Genomic DNA, 22,108 nt, shown 5'->3' with positions numbered 1-22,108 from the left:
ACTGTCAGATCTTTATTTATCAGACCACTGATAGATAGACTCAGTGGGGTAACAGACATGGCAGATGGTATTTTTGTTACCTAGAAGTTGCCTGAAATATAATTAAAGACAGCAGATGGAGCAGAATTGGAAATGGGATAATGTGCAAGGAGTATAATTTTATTTATGATGTGTATTGCCCTCTTCCTTCAACTCTGTCAACAAATTGTCCAATGTTGTTGTCTAAATCAGAGATCAATAGTCTTTCCTTTGCCAAACATCCAGGTCAGACACTAACAAGGGGAAACTTAAAGTCAACTTGAATTAGAATTGGATTAGTAAAAAAGGGGAGACAATGTCAACCAATACCCCAATCACACCACCATGAGAGAGAGATTGGGGGGCGGGGTTATCCTCTTTGGCCAATGGATGTTAGGTTACTTTAGGTTGGATTGAACACTTTAGGTTGAACTGAACAGACTACTAGGCTGCTCCTCTTCATGGAACATCTCCTGCAGCCCACACTAAGCATATATGAGGTGCTCAGCGCCCTAGTCTTGCTACACAGCGCCCTCACCTCTGATGTTGCAAACTAGAGAAAGTGATATGGAGGGCCACATGTTTCAAACCACTGACTTAAAGCTCTTTTATATTTCTTCAGTGTTACTATTACTATTGCATGAACAGTAATCAAGAAAAAGGAAAGAAACAACTACAATGGCTACACACCTCACAAAAAAGATTCAGAGAAAATATGAAAAACAGAAATGTGGAACATTTTGTAATGAGTAAAACTCATTTTTTAAATTGTAGGTGTTCAACAATTTGAAATTGTTTTCTCTGTACATATGGTTAGGCATCTTGAATTGTACAAAAGTTTATAATTTGTATTTATTTACATGTATAAGCTACATCTGTTTTGCTAAGACAAATGAGTCTATTCAAATTTTTAAAACTCTATTCCCATTTGTCTGACAACATATTTTCTCTATACTTTCTACGTGCTTAGTTTCAAAAGCTTATCAACCCTTTAGGTAATTGGTTTCATTATCACATTGCTCTATTAATATATTTTTTTCTGTTAGCCTGAGCTCTTTTGATCTGTGGTTTCATGCATCGAGATCTGCTTACATCAAAATGAGGAAATCTAGCGTTTTGGTTCTACTTTAGCAAAATGGGAATGCAGAGACCATGTGAGCTGTGGTTCACCGACAAATGCGCACTCGACAAAAGTGCGCCAACAAAACCGCTGGGAAAAAAACCTGCAAGTTCGAAATCGCGCCGACGAATGAGCGCAGAAGCGCGCCGACAGAAGCACGCTCTAAACCTAATCATAAACCTAACCATAAACCTAACCCTAACCCTTACCTTAACCATAATCACGTTTCTGTCGGCACTCTTTTGTCGACGCGCCTTTGTGGGCGCACTGTCAACGTCGCGGTTTTATCGCCGCGGTTTTGTCGGGAGCGCTGTTGTTGGGAGCGCGTTTGTCGGGTCACAGTGAGCTGTTTTATTATAAATCACATTACTGATCTGTTCCCATTATTTCTATACAACTTGCTCCTGTGTTCTTTTCCTTTGGATCTGTACTTGTAGAACTAACCACAATCCCCTTATACTTCAATCATATATTTCGGTCAAAGGGCCATGGTAAGTTCTCTGCACAACTATACTTGGCCTAAGATGTTATTTATTTAATCCATATATTCTACATCTCTTACATAAAAAAATCCGTAATACTATAAACAAGTGTTACCAGATGATATTGCATAAGCCTGCTTAACTTCAGGAAGCTCACTTGATTTTGAGTCTCAACGTAGCACACACAGCTAGATGTTTGTAGATCTACTGTCAGCTTGTAAGAAAACAAAACTCTCAAGTAATTCAGCACCAGTCCAGTTATAAAAAATTGGGGGGGGGGGAGTTATCCAAATTTTTAACGTAAATCTGTGTACTGAAAGAAACTAAGGAATGGGGGGAAATGTAGGACAAATAGATGGTATAAGTATATTTTATTTCTTTTCATTTTTTAAATGTTTTCTTCCCTTCCCACAAGATAAAAAATATTACAGCATCAAAACTTCAGAAAAACGTTTGATATTGTTAACTGTCCCAGTTTAAGCTTCTTCTTTAAAAAGTGGATTTCTTATTTTAAACAATGAAGACAGACCACAATGAACATTCTTCATTAAAACAATATTACTAATGAAATTTCTGTTTTTATGGTGAGAACAAAGATGTAAGTGATACCTCCAAAGATCAGAAGCAATCTTGAAAGTCTTATATGTATTAACTGGTGATGCCATCTGCTGGATCAAAATGTGTTTCTTCACACTTTAGAAAAAGCTGTAGAGAGGGAACCAGCCAAAATAATGCAGAATGCTATTAAGAGCAGCAGATAGTTTTTCAATCCCTGCATAGGCATTATGGGATGGAAAAGGGGGTACAGGAAGAGAAATATTATTATTGTGTAGAAATTGAAAGTATTCATTAGTTTGACAATTAACATACAAGATTTCTGGTACAGATGTACATGCACTAGAATACATTTTATAAAATGATTAGTGGGAAGATTATTATTGCCTACTTTTTAAAAACGGCATACACATTTTAGGGCCACATTTAACGTTCTGAAGCTGCACTTCTAAAAGTAATGGGTAGAAATACGATATAAATTAAATTTTAATGAATTCCATTTACATTGAAATGAGATTAAACGTTAAGTCTCTTAATCCAATTATTTTTCAGACAGGAGCATAATTTTCCCCTCGGTCACATTCAAAATAACAACTGTCTCATTTATCAACACAAATTTTGGACTCAATTGTGGTTGTAAGTTGAGGACTACATTTAGTCACATTCTAGACAAAATGGAAGAAACAGACATGCAACCCAATTATCTAATTTGCTGCCCCCATTTATTAAAAACACACTAAATGTCATAGGAAAAGGCAAAGATACTGTGTTCAGGACAAAATTGCTTTCAATTGTTATTCATACCTTTATTTCTTTAAATACCAGCACTCCCCAAACTGCAGCTATAAAACCAGGACCCTAGAAAACAAATTCGATGAACAGTATCTATGAATATAATGTTTATTCCTGCTTTTGTTATATTTTTATCTATGAAAACATATTTGCTTCAGTCTTGCTTCCAGTAAAATTCAATCATTTGGTAAATGGTTGTATTTACAAAGAAAATAAGACAAAGAAAGTGGAAGAAAATACCAATTTTTGTAAAAATGATTTTGGATTACGATTATCTAAAATTTTATTATTCGTCACCGAGTATATCTTGTATCTTAAACTAGCTGTATTATGTTAGGGTTATGCTGATGTTGTGTCTCAACTAAGAATGGGGAAAAAAACGAATCACTAAACAGAATGGAGAGAAAAGAGAAATGCTCAGGGGGAAAAATATATGAGATGAGTAGCATGGAAGGATGGCAGAGAGAAGATGGGATCTGCAGTTTTCTCCCTGTTTGAATCCTGAATAACAGCCTTCTTTGATTAGCATATTAACTAAATATTTAATGGTTTATAACTGATAAATGTGATTAGCTGTTTCTGTTGTTTAATCTATATATTTCAGCAGCTGCATTAAGACTACATTAGAAATTCCTGCAAAGCAAACAGCTGTACTAAAGTGATGATAAAATTAAGAAATGTAGAAAATCTACACATGGCTTCCAGTTGCTTATAAAGCTGTCTACTTCGTTGTCTCTAATCAAAGGAGTTAATTTCGCCATTTCTGCTTTAATCAATATTTAAACCCATTTTTCAACAGTCTTTTCCTGACTACTTTTATTATCACTGTTATTTTATGTATTGGTAGAATGGGTACTACCACCAAGTTTTAAAACTACTTGCATATATGTGGGGAGTGATGGACGTTCTTATTACTTCCTTCCACGTGTCATATTCTTGGAGAAGAGGTAGGAGGAAAAAAATTAAAAGTCCTGATTATAACTGTTACACAGAGTCTCTCAAGTGCACGAGTTGTGAATGTTGATCTTTGTGAGGTCATGGGAGGACTGGGAATCTTTGACTTTCCATCTCTATAATGGCTTTGAAAACAAATAGAATTATCTGGTTGGCCTCAAAATTGAAGGAGCACTACAAACAAAAATACTACAAATGAAATCTGACATCTTCAGCTTCTTCGGCCCCTTCAGCCGGTGCTGCAGGACTGTGTTTGCAGTAGTGCCTCTTGGTTTTGTTTTATTTTATCAATTGTTAGTATTCCCATTGGATCCTTTTAACTAATTAATATTTTTTAGGGGGGCAGGGAGATAACAGTGTAGACCATAACACAAACAAAATAAGGTGGGAACTAATAAGGCATGGGAAAAAGAAAGAAACGCCATAGCACCAGCCCAGGTGTCATGGAGTGCTGTTTCCTTCCCACTGATGTGGTACCTATTTATCTACTTGCATTTGCATGGTTTTGAGCTGCCAGGTTGGCAGGAGCTGGGGAAGATTGGTAGCTCACCCCGTCACATGGCACTCATCCCGTTGCATGGCAGTGCGGTCTTGAACCTGGGCTGCTGGATTTCTAGCCAACAAGCCCAATGTCTTAAAGGCTGAGGCTCTGCACTGCTCCTACCCTAGGCTAACCACAACCGAAATAATCCCACATTTATGTCTGCTCTAGAAATGTCAGATAGGAGAAACATGAAAAAAATAGGAATGATCTGTCCTGCTCTCCGTATTTGGAGCTTTCTTGATTAATTCATAGATTGGAGGCAACTGTTTTGCATAAGCACAATCATTTGCATAAGCAGAGCGAGATGAAAGTCAATTTAAAATTTGAGATCAAGTAATATTCTCCCAAGGAATAACATAGCATACAATGCATTGCATAGGAAGAGTCCTTGAAAGCAGAATGAAACTTCCATAAAAGAGATGCTTCAGCAAGTGTTCCTCTCCCATTTATTAACCAAGAATTTCTCTTGATACTTACAGCAGTGATTATTGGGAAGCTCACAACAGCGCTGAGATAGTGGTTTGCTATAAACCAGCAGCAATTGGCTATTGCCCATAATGTGCCAGAAATAAATCCTGACAAGAGGTAAGAAAAAAAATTACTGTAGTATTATATCCTGGACAGCTCCCAAATGCCATACTCCTTCAAGGACACATAGAGTCACAGCTCTCCCAATATCTTTGGGATTTCCTTCCTTGATTTCTTTTTCTTATTATTTATAAGAGAGAAGAAGATATTTCTGCAAATCCTGAGCTTTCTTCTGTGCACCCAAATATCCTCTCTCAGATCAAGGCTATCTGGAGAAAGAATTTATTATTTATATACACAGAATTTAAGCTACATAAGACTGGAGGGTAATTTGGAATACAGTTCATGTTAAATCTTAAGACTGTATGCAAAATATAGCACGGAATTGTGGCTTTTGTTCTATTTATATGCATGATTTAGTTCTGATCCTTAAAATGGACTTGTATTAATCTTCCAATCAAGTGAAATATTTTTTTTTGCTTGTTTTCTCTAATGTTTGACATTAGAACATGCAAAGAATCAATATTTCTGGAGCTGTAGCTCCAGCAGACTGAGATAAAGGGATTTATTTTTCTACTTATTTTATGGTTTTTCTTTATGAATTCTGAACAAACACACTAAATTAAATTAATATTCAATTAGGAATCATGGTAATTGATCTCAAAAGGCACTAATATCAAGCCCAGAACAGCAGGCATCATTAATAGGTACTTACTGACAAGATACATATTCCAAATAGCTTATAAATCTGAATAAGGTCTTTGCTTTTGCTTGAAAATTATACCTGGTATTATGGCTGCAGGATAAACCTTAGGGTTATTTTTCATTGCTGCACAGTAGATCAGAAAGTAGATAGTACTTGTAAGGAAGATGCCACTGAAGTGGGCAAATACATAGTCTACATCTGAAATAAATATAAAGACATATACAATATATAAATATATATAAATTTAAGACATATTTTCAAGAAGTTCACTGATGTTATTGATTTGAATAATTTAAATGATTTAAGTAAGAATGATCTTACTTAGGCAAGATCCCATGTTGAAAATCATTCATAGTTTATTAACTGGGAGATTTTTGTTCTAATTAATCAACATTTGCATATATCTATCAGAAATAAGCCATCTAAATAGAAGACCCATAAAAGTTGGGAGTACCCTGGGCCACAAGACTTATAGTACCTGTGCTCTCTGAGTAAAAATAATGTCTTATTCCTATTATTACATATATGTACCCCCCGCCCAACAGTCCCCCTTTTTAACTTTTCTTTTACATTTTAAAAAAGTTTTTAAAAATACTGTGTAATATTTTTATACAGTATTTTGTACAATGCATTCATACACTGAAGCTATTTTATACTTAAAATTATATCTTAAAATTGCTGCCCGAGAGTGTTTATTTCTTTTGCTGAGGATGAGTACGGTAGTACTTGCAAACATTACTATTTCAGACAGCATGTGATTTTCACTATAGAAAAAAAAGTTTACTCTCTATTTTGCACAGGATGGTGGATCATTCTCTCCTCCTGCTAGACTAACAAGGTTTTAGAGGACAGAAAAGGCAATGGAATGGGAAGAAATCCATTGTGATCTGAAATAGAGATTGCCCAAAGTGCTAAGGAGAGGGCAAGTCTCAAGATTTTGGAGCCCCAATTCCTGATCATGTTAGTCTTCCCCTGAGATCCACAAAACAAGCAACACAAACACACATACAATGCTTAAAGAGAACACTAAACGTGTGGCCTTCACTATCCTTACTTTCACCAGCCATATTTTTTTGTATGCAGGGTTGTAAAATATATACTTAATGCAGAATCTACAATAATGAGTTTTATTTTCCCACAATTTGGGATGCTTTTTGATGTAATGTGTACAATTTACAGATGGCTTTTTACTTATAAAGTACATTTTTCGTGGTCTGTTTCCAGTCTAGTTCTGTGATGGCAAACCTATGGCACGCGTGCCACAGGTGGCCCGCGGAGCCATTTGTCAGGGCATGCGAGGTGTTGCGCTGTCAGCTGGCCAGCGCGCATGTGCACGCTGGCCAGCTGACTTTGACCTTCTTTTGAGGCCGTTTTTCACTCTCCAGAGGCTTCCCTGAAGCCTCTAAAGTGCAAAAAAAAAAAAAAAAAAAAAACAGCCCTGCAGGCAAACAGGAAGTTAGGGAACGGACTTCCGGTTTGTTTCCAGTCTAGTTCTGTGATGGCAAACCTATGGGCAAACCTTGTAGGACCGTTTTCACCCTCCGGAACCTTCAGGAGGCTTCCCTGAAGGCTCTGGAGGGCGAAAAATGGCCCTACGGATAAACTGGAAGTCACTTCTGGTTTGCTCATAGGGCTGGTTTTGCCCTCCAGAGCCTTCAGGGAAGGCTCCTGAAGGCCCCTGAAGGCTCTGGAGGTCGAAAATTGGCCATAGGGGGACCCGGAGGTTTGGGAATGGTGACTTCCAGTTTGTCCGTAGGTCCGTTTTTCACCATCCGGAGCTTTCAGGGAAGCCTCATGAAGGCTTTGGAGGTCAAAAATCAGCCCTACAGACAAACCGGAAGTCACCATTCCCAAACCTCCAGATTCCTCATAGGTCTGTTTTTTGCCCTCCTCTGGAGGCTTCAGGGAAGCTCCTGAGGCCTCCAGAAGGCGTTTGGGTGGGGCAGGGATGCTGTTTTGCCCTCCCCAGCTCCTAGAAAGCCTCTGGAGCCTGGGGAAGGAAAAAAAAACCATGGCAAAAGCTGGGTGTGTGTAGCTGATCGCATGCATGCGCATGCACTGGGGGGATTGCGTGCATAGCATTATGGGAGGGGCATGCCAGTGCATAACTCCCCTGTACTCCCCCTGCTTTTGGAACATCAGCCAAAAAAGGTTTGCCATCACTGGTCTAGTTATTTGGAGTAGCTTGGCTTGAGGAGAACCTCAGTAAATAGCAAGGGCAATCTCTTGCTCTGTTTTAATGTCATCATTAAAGCGTATAACAATAGCATAGTATTATATGATATTTTATTTAAATCAGCATATTTTCTTAACCTGTATTTATCAATAAATAAATATAATAAATAACACAATACATTTAGGATCAAGCCAAATGATATGTATTTATTTTTCTAAAGCAAACAATTAATTTTAGGACAAAAAAAATCAGCTAAATATATCTGAAATCTACCTCTGAGGAAAGTAGCATGAGGAATGTAAAAGGAAACATGTAAACAATTTCCCTCCCTTCCATATGCCATAAATGGCCACAGTTCTCTTCTAGGATATATGATTTTCAGAAGTCATCTGCTTTTACCAAATTGACTGGCTCCTGTATACATAGTCCCATTTCTTCTGCCATGGTCCTTGATGTAAAACACAGGTACAAAACTAGAGCCGTAAAATATCCCAGCTATCATAGCCAGAAAGCAGCCTCTGGAAGGGAAAGAAACACAGAAATATTTTACATTGACTTAGTTACAACATTAATTGCACATGAAAACAACACTGCGGGTGAACAGCTACCAGTACTGATTTTCAGGAATTATTATTTATGAGGAAACAGCAAAAGTTCTTGACTGCAAGCAAATGTTTAGCTTACCAACTCTTTGTCTAACAGCGATCACAGAATGCAAGAGAGGGAATAAGATGGGAGAGGAAGCTGCCTTGAACTTACACCATTCTTTTTCTTAATGGAGAAAGGTTGTCCACCCAAGATACATCACTCCTGTTTTCAACTCTGTATTCAGAAGTGTTGATAGACTGTTGATAAAAAATCAAAACATTTCTTTGAAGACAATCAAATCCTGCCCATCAACTCGCAACCTGTTATTGTAAAACTTTTGTATTATCGCATTTCTGGATTCTTTTGTGGAGAAATATATAATTATGTCCCTCGGGAGTTGTCGCTGTTCCGCTACCAACGAATTCTGACAATAGATTTTCCAAATCTGCCAATCAAAATTAAATCCCGGGCTTCCCACCGCATGGCTGAAGGCCTCAACAAAGGTCTGTTTCAAATTCTCTCGCTCCTTTTCGCGCAATCCTCTGACTCTTATTGCAAATGCCTTCTTGTTAAAATTTATCATAACGAGCTGTTCTTGAGTATCTCTAATTTTTTGTTGTAATGTTTGAATATTAGCAGTCAAATTAGAATTAGCCTCCTCCAAACTTTCCAATTTATTCTCCATTTCAGCGGTACAATCTGTCAGAGCAGACACGGCTACAAACGTATTCGCCTTCATTTGGGCAATCTTAGTCTCTAAATTATCATATAGCTCCAATACAAATTCTTTAATTTCCTGTTTAAAGTCATTAAGCATTTGAAAGAGAAATTCCTGTGTTAAGAATTCTCCAGTAGATGGCGTAGGAGACAAGGGCAGCAATTCCCTAGCAGGTTCTTTAAGCACATTCGTAGAGAAATGCTTCGGCTTTGAACTGGGAGCCATTATAAATAAACAAATAAACAGCGCTCTCGCTCCCCTCTGTTTCCAAAAAAAAGAAATATTTTCTTTATAGATTTTGGGTAGTTAATAAGGAATGGTCTGCAGGAAGGTAGAGCCGGCTAAGTAGATCCCCTATCAGTCACCAACAGAAAAAAATCGCCATTTTGAAGTGCGTTTAAACAAAGAAGCCTCTAGGACAAATGAGGCTGGTATTTAAGATAGTAATAAAAGCAAAAATCTCTCAGGGGTGGGACCCGCTCGTATTAATCATAGCTTCAAACAACTTTGCTTTGTCCTGAGAGGGGAGTCACCTGTCTAGGGCTGCAAAAAAAAGCAGCTGAGAAGAACTGGCTGGAGATAAGAGCTCAGCTTACGCTGGATCTAATCTCCGTCCACAGCCAAAAAAAAGAAAAAGGCTGTGAAGTACGAATAGATCCTAGCCCCTGAGCTACTCCCTGCCCCTTTCTAGCCAAAAAGGGGTGATATCTATGATCTTATTTAGATATACAGACCAGATCTCTGAGAGGAGCTCCGTTGAGCCCTCTTCGGCGACAGGCTCCGCCCCCAGAAGCATCCCAGATGTTTAAAGCAAGAAGAGACTATACTTTCTTAACTAAAGAGCTTAGAAACCACCAGATACCGTATAGATGGGAGGCACCAGCCGGTATTACGGTCACATTTGAGAATCAAAGATTTCGTCTTAATTCTGTTTCGGAGGCTCGAGATTTCTACTATAAGACTTTGAAGGCGGGACTTCCTGATTCACTTGGAAAAGAGGAAAGACAAGCCGAAGGAGAAGGCAAGCAGCAGACCACATGGTTGCAAGGTGGAGGGGGTAGCTCTCCCTCTCTCGGAGAAGCAGAAGAGCGGAGATCGAGGATTTAGACATTCCAAAATATTCGTCAAAGTTGTGGATTGAATGGGGGTTTGCGATCTCTCTCCAGTAGAAAAAGCGGAACTGGATATTGGTGGTGTGATATTGGGACTGAATTATGTGGATGCTGAATGCATATTTCACGGGACTTGTATGTCTGAACTTTAATTTAAACTGTCCAGGACTCTAAAGTGAAGAGAGTGGAGATGGTAACTTTACTGAACTTTGGTTTGGGAGGAGGGAGCCGGGTAACGCGGGATAGGTGGAGGGGGAGCGAAAGCTTGATCAGAGTATTTCGAGTTAAAAGGTAAACTGACTCTTGTGTGAATTATTGTTCGAAAATAAGGTTAAGAAAGATTATTTGGAGGGACTATGGGAAATAGTGGTAAATATCAGAGAAGCAAGGGACGAGGGTAAAATGCATGCGGAATGATTTACGTTGTTTAAATTCTATTAGAAGGGAAAGCTTGATGAGATTATTTTAAGATAGAATGCAAACTGATTCTTGTGTAAAGTATAATTTGAATATGTGGAATGATTCACGCTGCTTAAATCTTACTAGAAGGGAAAGTTTGGTGAGATTATTCTGAGCTAGATTGTAAACTGATGTCTGCACAAATTTGTATAAATTTTTATTTGAATATAAGGTTAAGGAAGATGAACTGGAGAGCCTACAAGAGGTTGGGGTAAATAACAAAGAAGCAAGAGATGAGAATAAAATACATACAGAATGATTTATACTGTTTAAACATAAATAAAGATGGGGGGCTGAGCTTAATACAAAGAGTTCTTTTTTTCTTTTTTCTCTTTTTTTTCTTTTTTTTTCCTTTTTATAATTTGTAATTTCTTTTTATCTATTTTTTTTATATTACTTTTATTTTGAATTCATACGATCATAAGATACTCTAGAAGGGGTTTGACAGAGGGCAGTGCCAGGTGTGGGCCCTGGGAAGTCAGGGGGACTAGGGATGGGGATCTACGGGGGGTGGGTGGGTGGGTGCTTATATAGTTTCAATAAGAAGAAGAATGCACTTGTATACGGTTGTTCTTTCTTTTTTTCTTTTCTTTCTTTATATTTTTTTCCTTGGTTTATTTTATTTTTTTATTTTTTATCATATTATAGTTCAATAAGAGTTGAACAAAGGAACACACCAAGGGGAGAGGTAGAGGGAAAGAAGAGGGAGGAGTAAGGAAGGAGTAAGGGGAATGTAAGGAGGGCGTAAGGGGAATGCTAGGAGGAAGGGGAGAAAGGAAGGTTTGAGGGGAAAGGGAAGTAGGGAAGGGGAGTGTTAGAGGGAGGAAAGGAAAGTTGGAGGGGAAAGATGGGGTGTATGGAGGATGGAAGTGTCAGGTGGGGTTGTGAATGATGATGAGTTGTGTTTTCTTTTTTATTTTATTTTATTTCTTTTCTTATAGCAAATATCCAGTATATAAGTGACTGTAAAATGGAATGTGAAAATGAATAAAAAATATATATTTTTAGAAAAAATCAAAACATTTGTTTTTTTTATGATTTCCAAAAGCATTTGAATGCATTTAAAGTTGGACTTAAAGTTGGAATGTCTATTCTTGATAGACAGAACACTGCCTAAGTGAATTGTGGTACAATGAAAACTATTTTGTTTTGAAAATCCAGATCAGCACCATTCTCCTGCTTCTTGAATTTATATCACCATTTATAATAATTAGGCAAATTATACATTATTTTGTAACTTTTCATTTCAAGTTGCAAATCAATGCACACCTTTCTAAATGAAATATGAGGGGACGTGAATTAAATTAAACTGTTAATATGCTTTTTGTAAAAAAAAAAAAAAAAGGTGATTATACATTAGTGGAAGAAAGAACTGCCCCACTTGTTCCCAAAATAGTTGGAGGTAAAATCTATTAACACATATTCTCTGAAATTATACAAATGTAAGGTAAGAGCTGTGGTGATGCAGTGGTTAGAATGCAGTATTGCGGCTAGCTCTGCTCAGTTCCAGTTCAATTCTAACCAGTTCAAGGTTGATTCAGTCTTCCAATCTTTCGAGATTGGTAAAATGAGGACCCAGATTATTTGGGGAAAACATTCTGACTCTCTAAACTGCTTAGAAAGAAGTCTGCAAATCACTATGAAATGGTATATAAGTCTAAGTGCTATTGCTATTGTGTATTCCTAAACACAACCATTCTATAGCTCTTGTTCCTTTTCTGATGTTGTTCACTGATATCCACAGCCATTGTTGTTCAGCCCAACTGTAATTATATGATATAAATACAATTAATATGCACTATCAATCCTTTCCATTCCTGGGACTGTAGTACTGACTGCCACACCTCTTGTACAAATGGTGTTAAGAGTCCTATTATGCTTGGGAATCAAATGAAAACCTATTATACAGCAGGTACCATATTGTTATCCTTGCAGCAAAAAGATGTTGAGAACACAGAACTGGCTATTCTCAATTTTGGCCACTTCTCCTTATAAGATTAATAAAACCAACATAGTACAACCTCTTCAAGTCTTACAAATCTGTAACGATCATGATTCCAATCCCTAGATGATACTGGGCCACTTACTATTTTTCAGTACTGATTATTTCATATAATGGAAAAGAGGAAAAGAATATACATTTTGGATAAAGAAGTTGTGATAATAATGCTAATATTTAGTTTAATATAATTAATTAATATAACACTAATGTATGAAACTTTTCAATGCTGTCTGCTTTCCACATCTTTTTTTTTAGTTATGAAAAAAAACACTATATTCTTGAAGCTTATTTAATAGAATTTAGAGGACAAGGTAGTCATTTGTCAAATATCCAACAGAACAAAACAGATGCTTTCAAAGATTATGTCAGCTGTTAGGCACATTCCTACTTCATGCACATAGTAGTTATTCAGCCTTTGATAAATATGTAATCTAACTTTTAAAAAGTCCTGTTTGAGTAGATCTACAATAGTGAAAATCACCAGCCTGAAACAGGTTCCTACATGAGAAAAGAGGTGTTGCACCTTATAGGGTTTGTCACAAAGCTTTGGACAGCAAGTGATTGGAACAAACCCCATATTGATGTTTGTTGCACAACAAAGGCATACATTTACTGAGGTGACACCCAGTGTCATGTGATAGTACTTTTACATCATTTTAAATCTTTGCTGATTGAGGAATCCTGGGAGTTGAAGTCTACTTACCTTTATCGCTAATCCTGCTGCTGAAACAAACTTTTTTTTAGGGAAAAAAGATTTTAGCCATCACCTTGAAAACTATAACAATAACAAAAAGAAACGTACCTGTTCTCTTAATAATGGAGTGCTTTCTGAAGATGGTGAAGAGTTTTGAACTTCACTTTTTATGAAAAGAAATATGATGGAGCTGCAAAGAGAGAAACATCAAGAGTCATCCATATAGTTAGGCAGTATATGCTAACTGGTGTTTTTCTCTTTACTATCTAAACAAAAGTATATTTACATATTTTCTGAACATTAGTAATTTTAAAACAATCCAATATTTGTTTTCCTAGAACATATAGAGGGATCTAGTGGAATATCCTTTCTAGTAAAACATGCTTAGATTTTAGCTTAGGTCACAAGCATAAAATAGAAACACTTTGATTCACCTGATTTTGAATGATTATTTATAGATATTTTAAAATCAAAGTATGTAACCATTAAGAGAATGATAATGTTTTCAAAAACCTAAGTACTGAAAGTGCTGCTCCGATGTAATTCAGAACTGGTTTTCTGACTTCTTCTGGGTCAATTCCAAACCAACCAAATCTATGAAAGGTAGATTAAAAACATGTATTATTTTCTCCAAGTTTCACAATTACTTTCAGCTGTAGAAATGAAATTAGCACAGGGAAAGAAGAAAAGGATATAGTTACAGATAATCAGTAATAGTAACTCTTACACTAATATATACATATATATTTGTAAATACATATTTTTATATGAATACATACTCCTCTGCTTGTAATGAATTGTGCAAGAGGATTTATATTCTCTTGCTCAGAAGATCAAATTTTTAAATATTAGCGTACTGGTTATATTTGATTGTAATTCTTCCATATTTATTTGCTCCTATGATAGCTTGAAGTAGTTATAGACCTCTTTTGGCAGATTATGTCTTCTCCCAATCTCCCTACCATTAAATTGGATAATTTCACTATAAATAAGAGCATGTAGAAATGCTAATAGATATTAAATGCTTAATAAATGCTAGTCTGTTGGAGGCAATTATGTTTGTATTGTAGAAGAGCTTTAAAATGTTACAAAATTTAGATCAGAGATTGCAACATTGACTCTTTGAATGTTGTTGAACTCTAGATCCAGTGGTGGGTTTCAAAATTTTTTTGAACCTACTCTGTGGGTGTGGCCTCCTTTGTGGGAGTAGCTTGCCGGCCATGTGACCTGGTGGGAGTGGCTTCCAGCCATGTGGTTTTTTTCTCTCTCTCTCCCTCTTTTATTCCTTTTGTCTCTCTGTCCCCTTTTCCTTTTTTTATTTCATCTCTCTCTCACTTTTTCTTTTTTTCTTTCTTTCTTCTTTTCTTTCTCTCTCTGTGTGAGTCTGTGTGTGTGTGTCAGTGGTGGGTTTCAAAAATTTTTGGAACCTCTTCTGTAGGTGTGGCCTGCTTTCTGGTGAAACCTCTTCTAACCGGTTCGGTAGATTTGACGAACTGGTTCTACCGAACTGGTGCGAACTGGTAGGAACCTACCTCTGTCTAGATCTCACTGTGCACCATAACTGCAGCTTGATTATTCCTGCTACATGCAGATATACAAATAAATGCTTTCTGATATTGAACATATCATCCAGCAACTTCTAAAGGACCACACATTGCTCACCCTTGATGGCTCCCTGCTGGAGAGATTTGTATATCTTCATGTAGTAGGAATACTCAAGCTACAGTTATGGAGTTTCCCTAATTAATGATTTCACTGTGTGGAAAGGCAGGCAGGCAAGGAGACAACTTATACAACTAAACTATTGCATTTTAAACACTTGAAATATCATGCTCTTTAGGGATAACACTATTTTGAAGATTTTGTAAAAAAATAAAATCCTTCTAAGATACAAACATATTATTGCCTCTAACAGACTGACACCTATTAAACACTTAATGCTTATTAGCATTTCTACATGCTTTATGTTATGGTGAATTTATATAAGGGGGTGGGGGGAAGAGAGGGGAAAGAATCTTCCAAAAGACGTCTGCAACTTCTTGAGGCCACCAATGACAAGTACATATTTCTAAACTTAATCTTGTGAGCAAGAGAATGTAATCCTCTTGTACAATTCATTATGAATAGGTATGATGTAAATCAGCAGCCCCCAACCTTTTGGGTATCAGGGAGCGGTTCCATGGAAAAAGGCTTTTCTGTGGACTGAAGGCAGTGTGGTTTTGCGTGTTGCCTGCATACCACAGAAGGGGCTTCGCTTGTTTGCACAGCCCAGTTGCTGTGGACCAATGCCACTCCATGGACCGGAGATTAGGAACCTCTGATGTAAAGAAGAAAATCTTTCTCCAAGAAGTTTATTTTTGATCTTTGATTAAATGGTACAAATATATGGTTGGCTCCAAGAGTAAATGTTAAGCATGCATCATGTTTACCTTGAACTTGCCCAGCCAGTTAGCAAGTTAAAAGAAGCCCAGATTAAAAGGCCAAGTCCTAACCCAATGGTTTTAACAATTGGAACAACTGTTACATTACCTGCACACAAGAATGAAACCCATTGATTAGACAGACATAGTAACATCTATGTGTTTGCATAATTATAATGACCTACAATAATTACCATTACAACTTTTAATGCATATTATTGTTTGATGGATAATTGTATGGATATTCGGCATGCGTAACTCATATTCAAATGCAGAAGGGATATGTGGGATTTTGCAGATTACAGTAGTTTTATTTCTTACTATGATCATCGGCTATGCACTGTACTGACTACAATAAAACAAAGCATAATTTACAAACATTATACATTCCAATCCTACATGTAAGGTAAGATAGTGAACAATCAAGAAAATTATATAAGGCAGTTCTCCTCACATACTGTAATATAGTCTCACAATATGATGAAAAGGTTCCCGGTGGACAGGACACATCAAAAGTCTCCTCTGAGAGTTTTTAGGCCAACCTCATTATATTATCATATCTAAGTGTTTTGTTTGAGGCAAACACCCTTAAAATATAACCTGTTATTTTCTAATATGGAAAATTAATGAAAATCTTTTTCTAACTTACTACGTATAATAATGTCATTAGTGCATCATTCTTTCTGAAGAAGGTCAGAATGGCATACTAAACAATTAAGAACAATTTCTAATAAAGACAAGTACATAACAACATTAAAAACAAAATAAGTCCCCATAAAACAAGACCATAAAATATTAACATCATTTAGATTTCAGAACACTTGTTACCCTGCAAATGCCCAGATGAAACAGCAAATCTTTACTTGTACTTTAAAACAAGTGCCTTTAGGAGTCCAATTGTACCGCTGCTATTGCAATCACAAATTTTCAGTGAGGAAAAATAAGGGTGTCCTGAATGACACAACAGTTGATTCATTGTCACACAGATAATCACAAAGCTTATCGTAACTCAGATTACAACTCAATATGTTAGCAATAGCAGTTAGACTTATATACCACTTCATAGGGCTTTCAGCCCTCTCTAAGTGGTTTACAGAGTCAGCATATTGCCCCCAACAACCATCCGGGTCCTCATTTTACCCACCTCGGAAGGATAGAAGGCTGAGTCAACCCTGAGCCGGTGAGATTTGAACAGCCGAACTGCAGAACTGCAGTCAGCTGAAGTAACCTGCAGTGCTGCATTTAACCACTGCGCCACCTCGGCTCTGTTGTCAAGCTTAGGTTTTTTAATGTTTTACTGCACTCCTGTAAATCGTGCAAATTAGGATAGATCTTTTTCCCATAAATTTGATGGAGAAGGATAATTTCAATATTACCTGTAGCCCATAAAAAGCCCCCAACCATAGCAAGAGGCCAAAACCTAGGGCTGTTCTGAATCAGGTTAACAATTAAAGAAACAATCCAGATAGCAGCACAAAGAATCCACTGGAAGAACATTCCTAGAATAAAAGAAAAGAACAAAAATTATAAATTACCAATATAGTTAATACTGATTAAATGTCTGTAAGGTCATGAAATGTTTCCAAATGAAGCTGTAGCAATGAGTAATATAGGAAAAGTAATGTAAGGTGAAGAAATAAAACCATTGAAACAGGTCATTTGATCGCGCTATATATTAAATACTCAAAATTTCTTAAGCTGGCTTCTTGTTTTCTGAAGACCCAAAATATGCTCCCTGCCTAGATACTGCTGAACATAATCAGCATATCCTTTATCTCCAAAAGTCTATAATAAGCAACATACCCTTGAGGATAAATAGCAGGTGCTGAGGAAAGAGAAAACTTTCTCTTTCTAGGGGGTCAAGCCAGGAGCACATTTCTAGGTGAAGAACCCATAACAACTTTTCATTCAAAATAAAAGTGGCTGATCTAAGCATGTGTTTAAAAATAATGTGATTAATATAGCATACAACTTAGTCTTGTATTATGGAAAAACCGATATTCAACAAATACCCTTTTCACAAAAGCTGAAGTACTTGAGAGACCGCCTGCTGCCAATTACCTCCCAAAGACTCATTAGATCGCACAGGGTCGGCCTCCTCCGGGTTCCATCCACCAGCCAATGCCATCTGGCTACGACCCGGGGGAGGGCCTTCTCTGTGGCAGCTCCGGCCCTTTGGAACGAACTCCCCGTGGAGATTCGGACCCTCACCTCTCTCCTGGCTTTCCAAAAAGCCGTTAAGACCTGGCTGTGTCGGCAGACCTGGGGTTGATGAGCTCCCTTCCCCTCTCGACAGGTGTGGTTGTTGGTTATTTTAAATGTTTATTTTGTATTTGTATGTTCCCCTTCCCTTTGGAGTTGTTCGCCACCCTGAGTCCCTTTTAGGGAATAGGGCGGCATATAAATAAAATAAAACTAAACTAAACTTGAAATAGAACTGAATTGAAATAAAAGATATTTTGTTCCTTTACCCTGGGGAACAAAATAGCTTCTAGACCAGGCCTGTCAAACTGGTGGCCCGCAGGCCGGATACGTCACGCGCAGGTCACACCACCCTCACTCTGCAAAGGCAAAAAACATTGCAATATGTCACGATCCAGCCCGTGATGCGATTGAGTTTGACATCCATGTTCTAGACCATTTATCTACTTCCTATGCACTAGGCAACAATATGCAAGAAATATCAACTACTCATTTGGTTGAAATGGCAATTATCATTGTTTCAATCTCTTCTGTAAATTTTTTTTTATTAGATTAGGGCAAATTATGAGGCCATGACAAAACCAAGGTTGATTTAATTTTATTCAAATTAAACACAAACAATAAGAGCTGTATACTTACAAAGATGCATTTCATAAAGTTTCCTTTCCATGTTAAAATATGATTTTTATAGTATTTTATAGTAACTTTGGACCTCTGTTAGTGAAATGCTTCAGCCCACCTAGAAGTATCTTTTATCTGCCCTATAAGTATAAGTATAATCTTTATTGTCATTATACTTAAATACAACGAAATTGGTTATCTAGTTATCTATCTAGTGGAAGCTGAATATCAGCTATAATTGTTTAAAGGGACTTTTTAAGTGAAATGTCAACTATTTGCACACATCATGATAACTGCAATTTTGTTTTAAGATGAACATTTTACCATCCCCAGTGTCAAACTTCTTCACCGGTACAAAGTTTGATCCAAATAAGACAACAGCAACTGCTGAAGAAATAAAGCCAATAGTCAGATCTGTTGTATTACTGCTCCCAGAGTAGGGGATGCCTTGCCAGCTCTCCATTCTCCTGTTAGTCCCTGACTTGACTTCTCTGGATTCCCTTCCTTCAGGCAGCACTAGAAGGAGAAAACCATGGAATAAATGACACATCACAATATTAACAAAGCCCCTCATGCTAGTATTACAATATGATAGTCCTCTTTATTCTGATTTGTAACAATTAGCTTTTAGGTATAAGTAAAGCAGTAATTCAAAACAAATATTTTATTTATTTATTAAATTTATACAGCACCTATCTTACAGTCAAGCAATTTTGGGTGGCTTGCAACAATATAAAAGCATAACATAAAAACAATAAGAATATGAAAAACATTCAACATTAAGATCAAAACTTTAAAATCCACCAAGAATTAGATAAAAGGGACATGTGGTGCAGAGGTGGGATCTTCTAATCTATTCATCACTGCCAAAGTGAGATAAGTTCCCATTGGGAACTCAAGCCAGTTGGCAGAGCCAGATATTCAGGTCCTTTTGGAAGGCCAAGAGGATAGGGGCAGACTTCACCTTGAGGGGGCACAATGTTCTCTTCTAAACCCCACCAGCCAAAGTTCTTTGTTGAGATAGATAAGATAAAATCAATAAAGATAATATGTAAAAAATGGATCATCACCAGTAAAAACACTTACAAAAGCAATACAAAACTAATCTTGAAGCCTAGGCTATGTCACGTTAGAGAGGGGGATATGGGACCAGGGCCACGATTTTGGTGCATTTAGTGGCTTTACACTGAAGTTCACACATTGTTTTATCATTGCAAAACAATGCCCATCCATATTCAGTTGTTTATATGTAAGCTTTGCCTGTGGCTGAACATTCCAGTAATGTGAACTGTTATGCGTTGACAGTGATGGCACTGGTAAATAGAAAACCAGATTCTGGAGTTGATGTTCATCACATTCTGGTAAACAGAAGTATAGATTTACAGTGTCAGACACTCCTTGACCCTCAGCTGATGGTGCATCCCCAGGATGTGGCAACAAGGCTGATATCTAGTATTCCAGCTTTGACTATTCCTACATTGGCCTAACTGAAATAACATTCTAATCTGACTAATATATTGAGATTTAATGTGACCACTTGAACATCATCTGGAAGGTTCAATTGGTGCTAAATGTGGCAGACTGACTACCAATGGGCAATAAACAGGAGGACATTATACCTACTGTATGTTGAAATACATCCTGATTATCAGCCAGGTGATTTCAGCCTTTTTCTTAGTTGTAACAGTAAATTGAAGTGCTTTTTTGAGATACAGGTAGTCCTTTGTGACCTTTTGAAGTTACGCTGGCATTGAAAAAGGTGACTTATGACTGTTTTTCACACTTACAACTGTTGCGGTATCACCATGGTCACATGATCAAAATTCAGATACTTGGCAATAGACTCATATTTGTCCCCATGGGGAAGCCAGATTCACTTAACAACCACATGAGCAACTTAACAACTGCAGTGATTCATTTAACTATGGCAAGGAAGGTCATAAAATGGGGCAAAATTCACTTAACAAATGTTTCCCTTAGCAACAGAAATTTGGGGATCAATTGAGATCATAAGTCAAGCACTACCTGTATTATGGTTTTTTACTTTGGCATTAGTGCACCAAATATGTTACCTAGTCTGCTAATGAAACATTTACAGGAAAACAACCAAACTCGGATAATATCAAGAACCCAAAGCTTTTGCTTTATTTCTTGTAACCCAGCTTGTGTGCTCCTTGAGCAAAACAGCAAGAATGAACTGCAAAAATAAACACACAGATTGCCCTTTTAAATGTTGTAGCAAATATGCCATTGCAGAGAACATGCAGATACAAGGCTTAGGGGTGAACGGTATTTCTGCACTGTGATTTTTACACAATAGCAGTCTTGTTAAGTCTTTACTCTGAGTTTTCATTCTCACTCTCAACATAGCTCTGTAAATAAATTTTCAGGGAAAGAGGGTTGAGTTTTCTAACAAGACTCAAAAGCACACTATGTTATGATATTTGAAAATAGCTATGGTGTTTTCAGTTTACACTACCATGCAATGATATCATCAGTAAAAGCATTCCTAGCCGATGGTTTAGTTTTGAAGTCAAGCAATTCAAAACTTTTTTTTTTTAAAATGGGATGATCTAATGTGAATTTGACAGTAATTGTATGTGGGCTTCTTTTTCCTGCCATCTAATCAGCCCACTGCTGAATCGTGTCAGATGATGGACTTATAAACACCTAATCTGGAAAGAAGCAAGTAGGTTTAAAACTACTTTAGTGACTGAATGCAGGATGAACTTATTCCGCCTCTCCTCAACCTTATAACCCACTAAAGTGCAGAATACCTAGCCAGCTTCCTCTGTGGACAATGCTGGTATGTATCACTCCAGCACATTTGGAAAGCACAAGGTCGGGACCAACTAGCCTATCCAAAAGCTTTGATATTTGGTTAATTCCACAATCGACTTTGCATTGTGTCTCTACCGTTTAATCTTCCCCTCCTTTCTGTTTGATGACAATTTACAAAACTTAAGCCGCAGAGACCACCACCACCCGTCAATACAATTCTTTGTTTGCGGTTAGCAGAAAGGCAAACGTTACCTTTCGTACACTGATGTTACTTTCAAGGCAGCCTCCCGGCTCTTGCTTCCTGCTTCGATTATTTCAAGGGCCAACAGCTGTAAGAAACACGGAGCTCCGCCCAGTTCTCACATGACGCCTCGCCACAGGTTCAGAGCCCAGCTGCCAAAGTGCAGACGACCGCAGCGTGGCAGCAGAAAATGGCTCAGGGTTTGCCGTAACTATTTGCTGCCATTTCGCGGTCATTTGCATTTTTGCAGCCCAGCTTTGCTAGGCGGGTGGCGAAATACGGCGTATTTTTAAAAAGCGCGTTCTTTGTCTGGCTCTCCTTGCCTGCAAATGATTTTGTGCAACGCATAAATAATATGCGGGAAGGAGAGCCGGCGCACAAAAGACTCCCCCCCT

The 22,108-nt window shown here is 37.5% G+C and overlaps 1 protein-coding gene across 1 annotated transcript; it reads right to left on the bottom strand.

Moving 5' to 3' along the window:
* Nucleotides 1–1,569: 1,569 nt before the first annotated feature.
* TMEM144 (transmembrane protein 144) lies at nt 1,570–22,108 on the bottom strand. Its single transcript, XM_032224514.1, has 12 exons — nt 21,725–22,108; nt 19,016–19,207; nt 17,245–17,367; nt 15,878–15,977; nt 13,962–14,042; nt 13,557–13,638; nt 8,635–8,720; nt 8,275–8,393; nt 5,778–5,897; nt 4,943–5,040; nt 2,980–3,033; nt 1,570–2,392 (listed from the first exon to the last, which is right to left on the bottom strand). The coding sequence occupies exons 2-12, from the start codon at nt 19,152–19,154 to the stop codon at nt 2,309–2,311; spliced, it is 1,086 nt and encodes a 361-aa protein (XP_032080405.1). The 5' UTR covers nt 19,155–19,207; nt 21,725–22,108; the 3' UTR covers nt 1,570–2,308.

Source organism: Thamnophis elegans, chromosome 9 (assembly GCF_009769535.1).
Source record: "Thamnophis elegans isolate rThaEle1 chromosome 9, rThaEle1.pri, whole genome shotgun sequence".
Taxonomy (NCBI): domain Eukaryota; kingdom Metazoa; phylum Chordata; class Lepidosauria; order Squamata; family Colubridae; genus Thamnophis; species Thamnophis elegans.
This window is presented reverse-complemented; position numbering and strand designations above follow the sequence as displayed.

What these genes read in the sequence shown, in the direction of transcription:
- TMEM144 (XM_032224514.1), bottom strand. Translation starts at nt 19,154, where the DNA reads ATGGAGAGCTGGCAAGGCATCCCCTACTCTGGGAGCAGTAATACAACA. An exon ending in GGGCTTTTTATGGGCTACAG is followed by an intron (nt 15,978 to 17,244) that starts GTAATATTGAAA and finishes TCTTGTGTGCAG; the next exon opens with GTAATGTAACAGTTGTTCCA. An exon ending in TCCTGCAGCCATAATACCAG is followed by an intron (nt 5,041 to 5,777) that starts GTATAATTTTCA and finishes ACCTCTTGTCAG; the next exon opens with GATTTATTTCTGGCACATTA.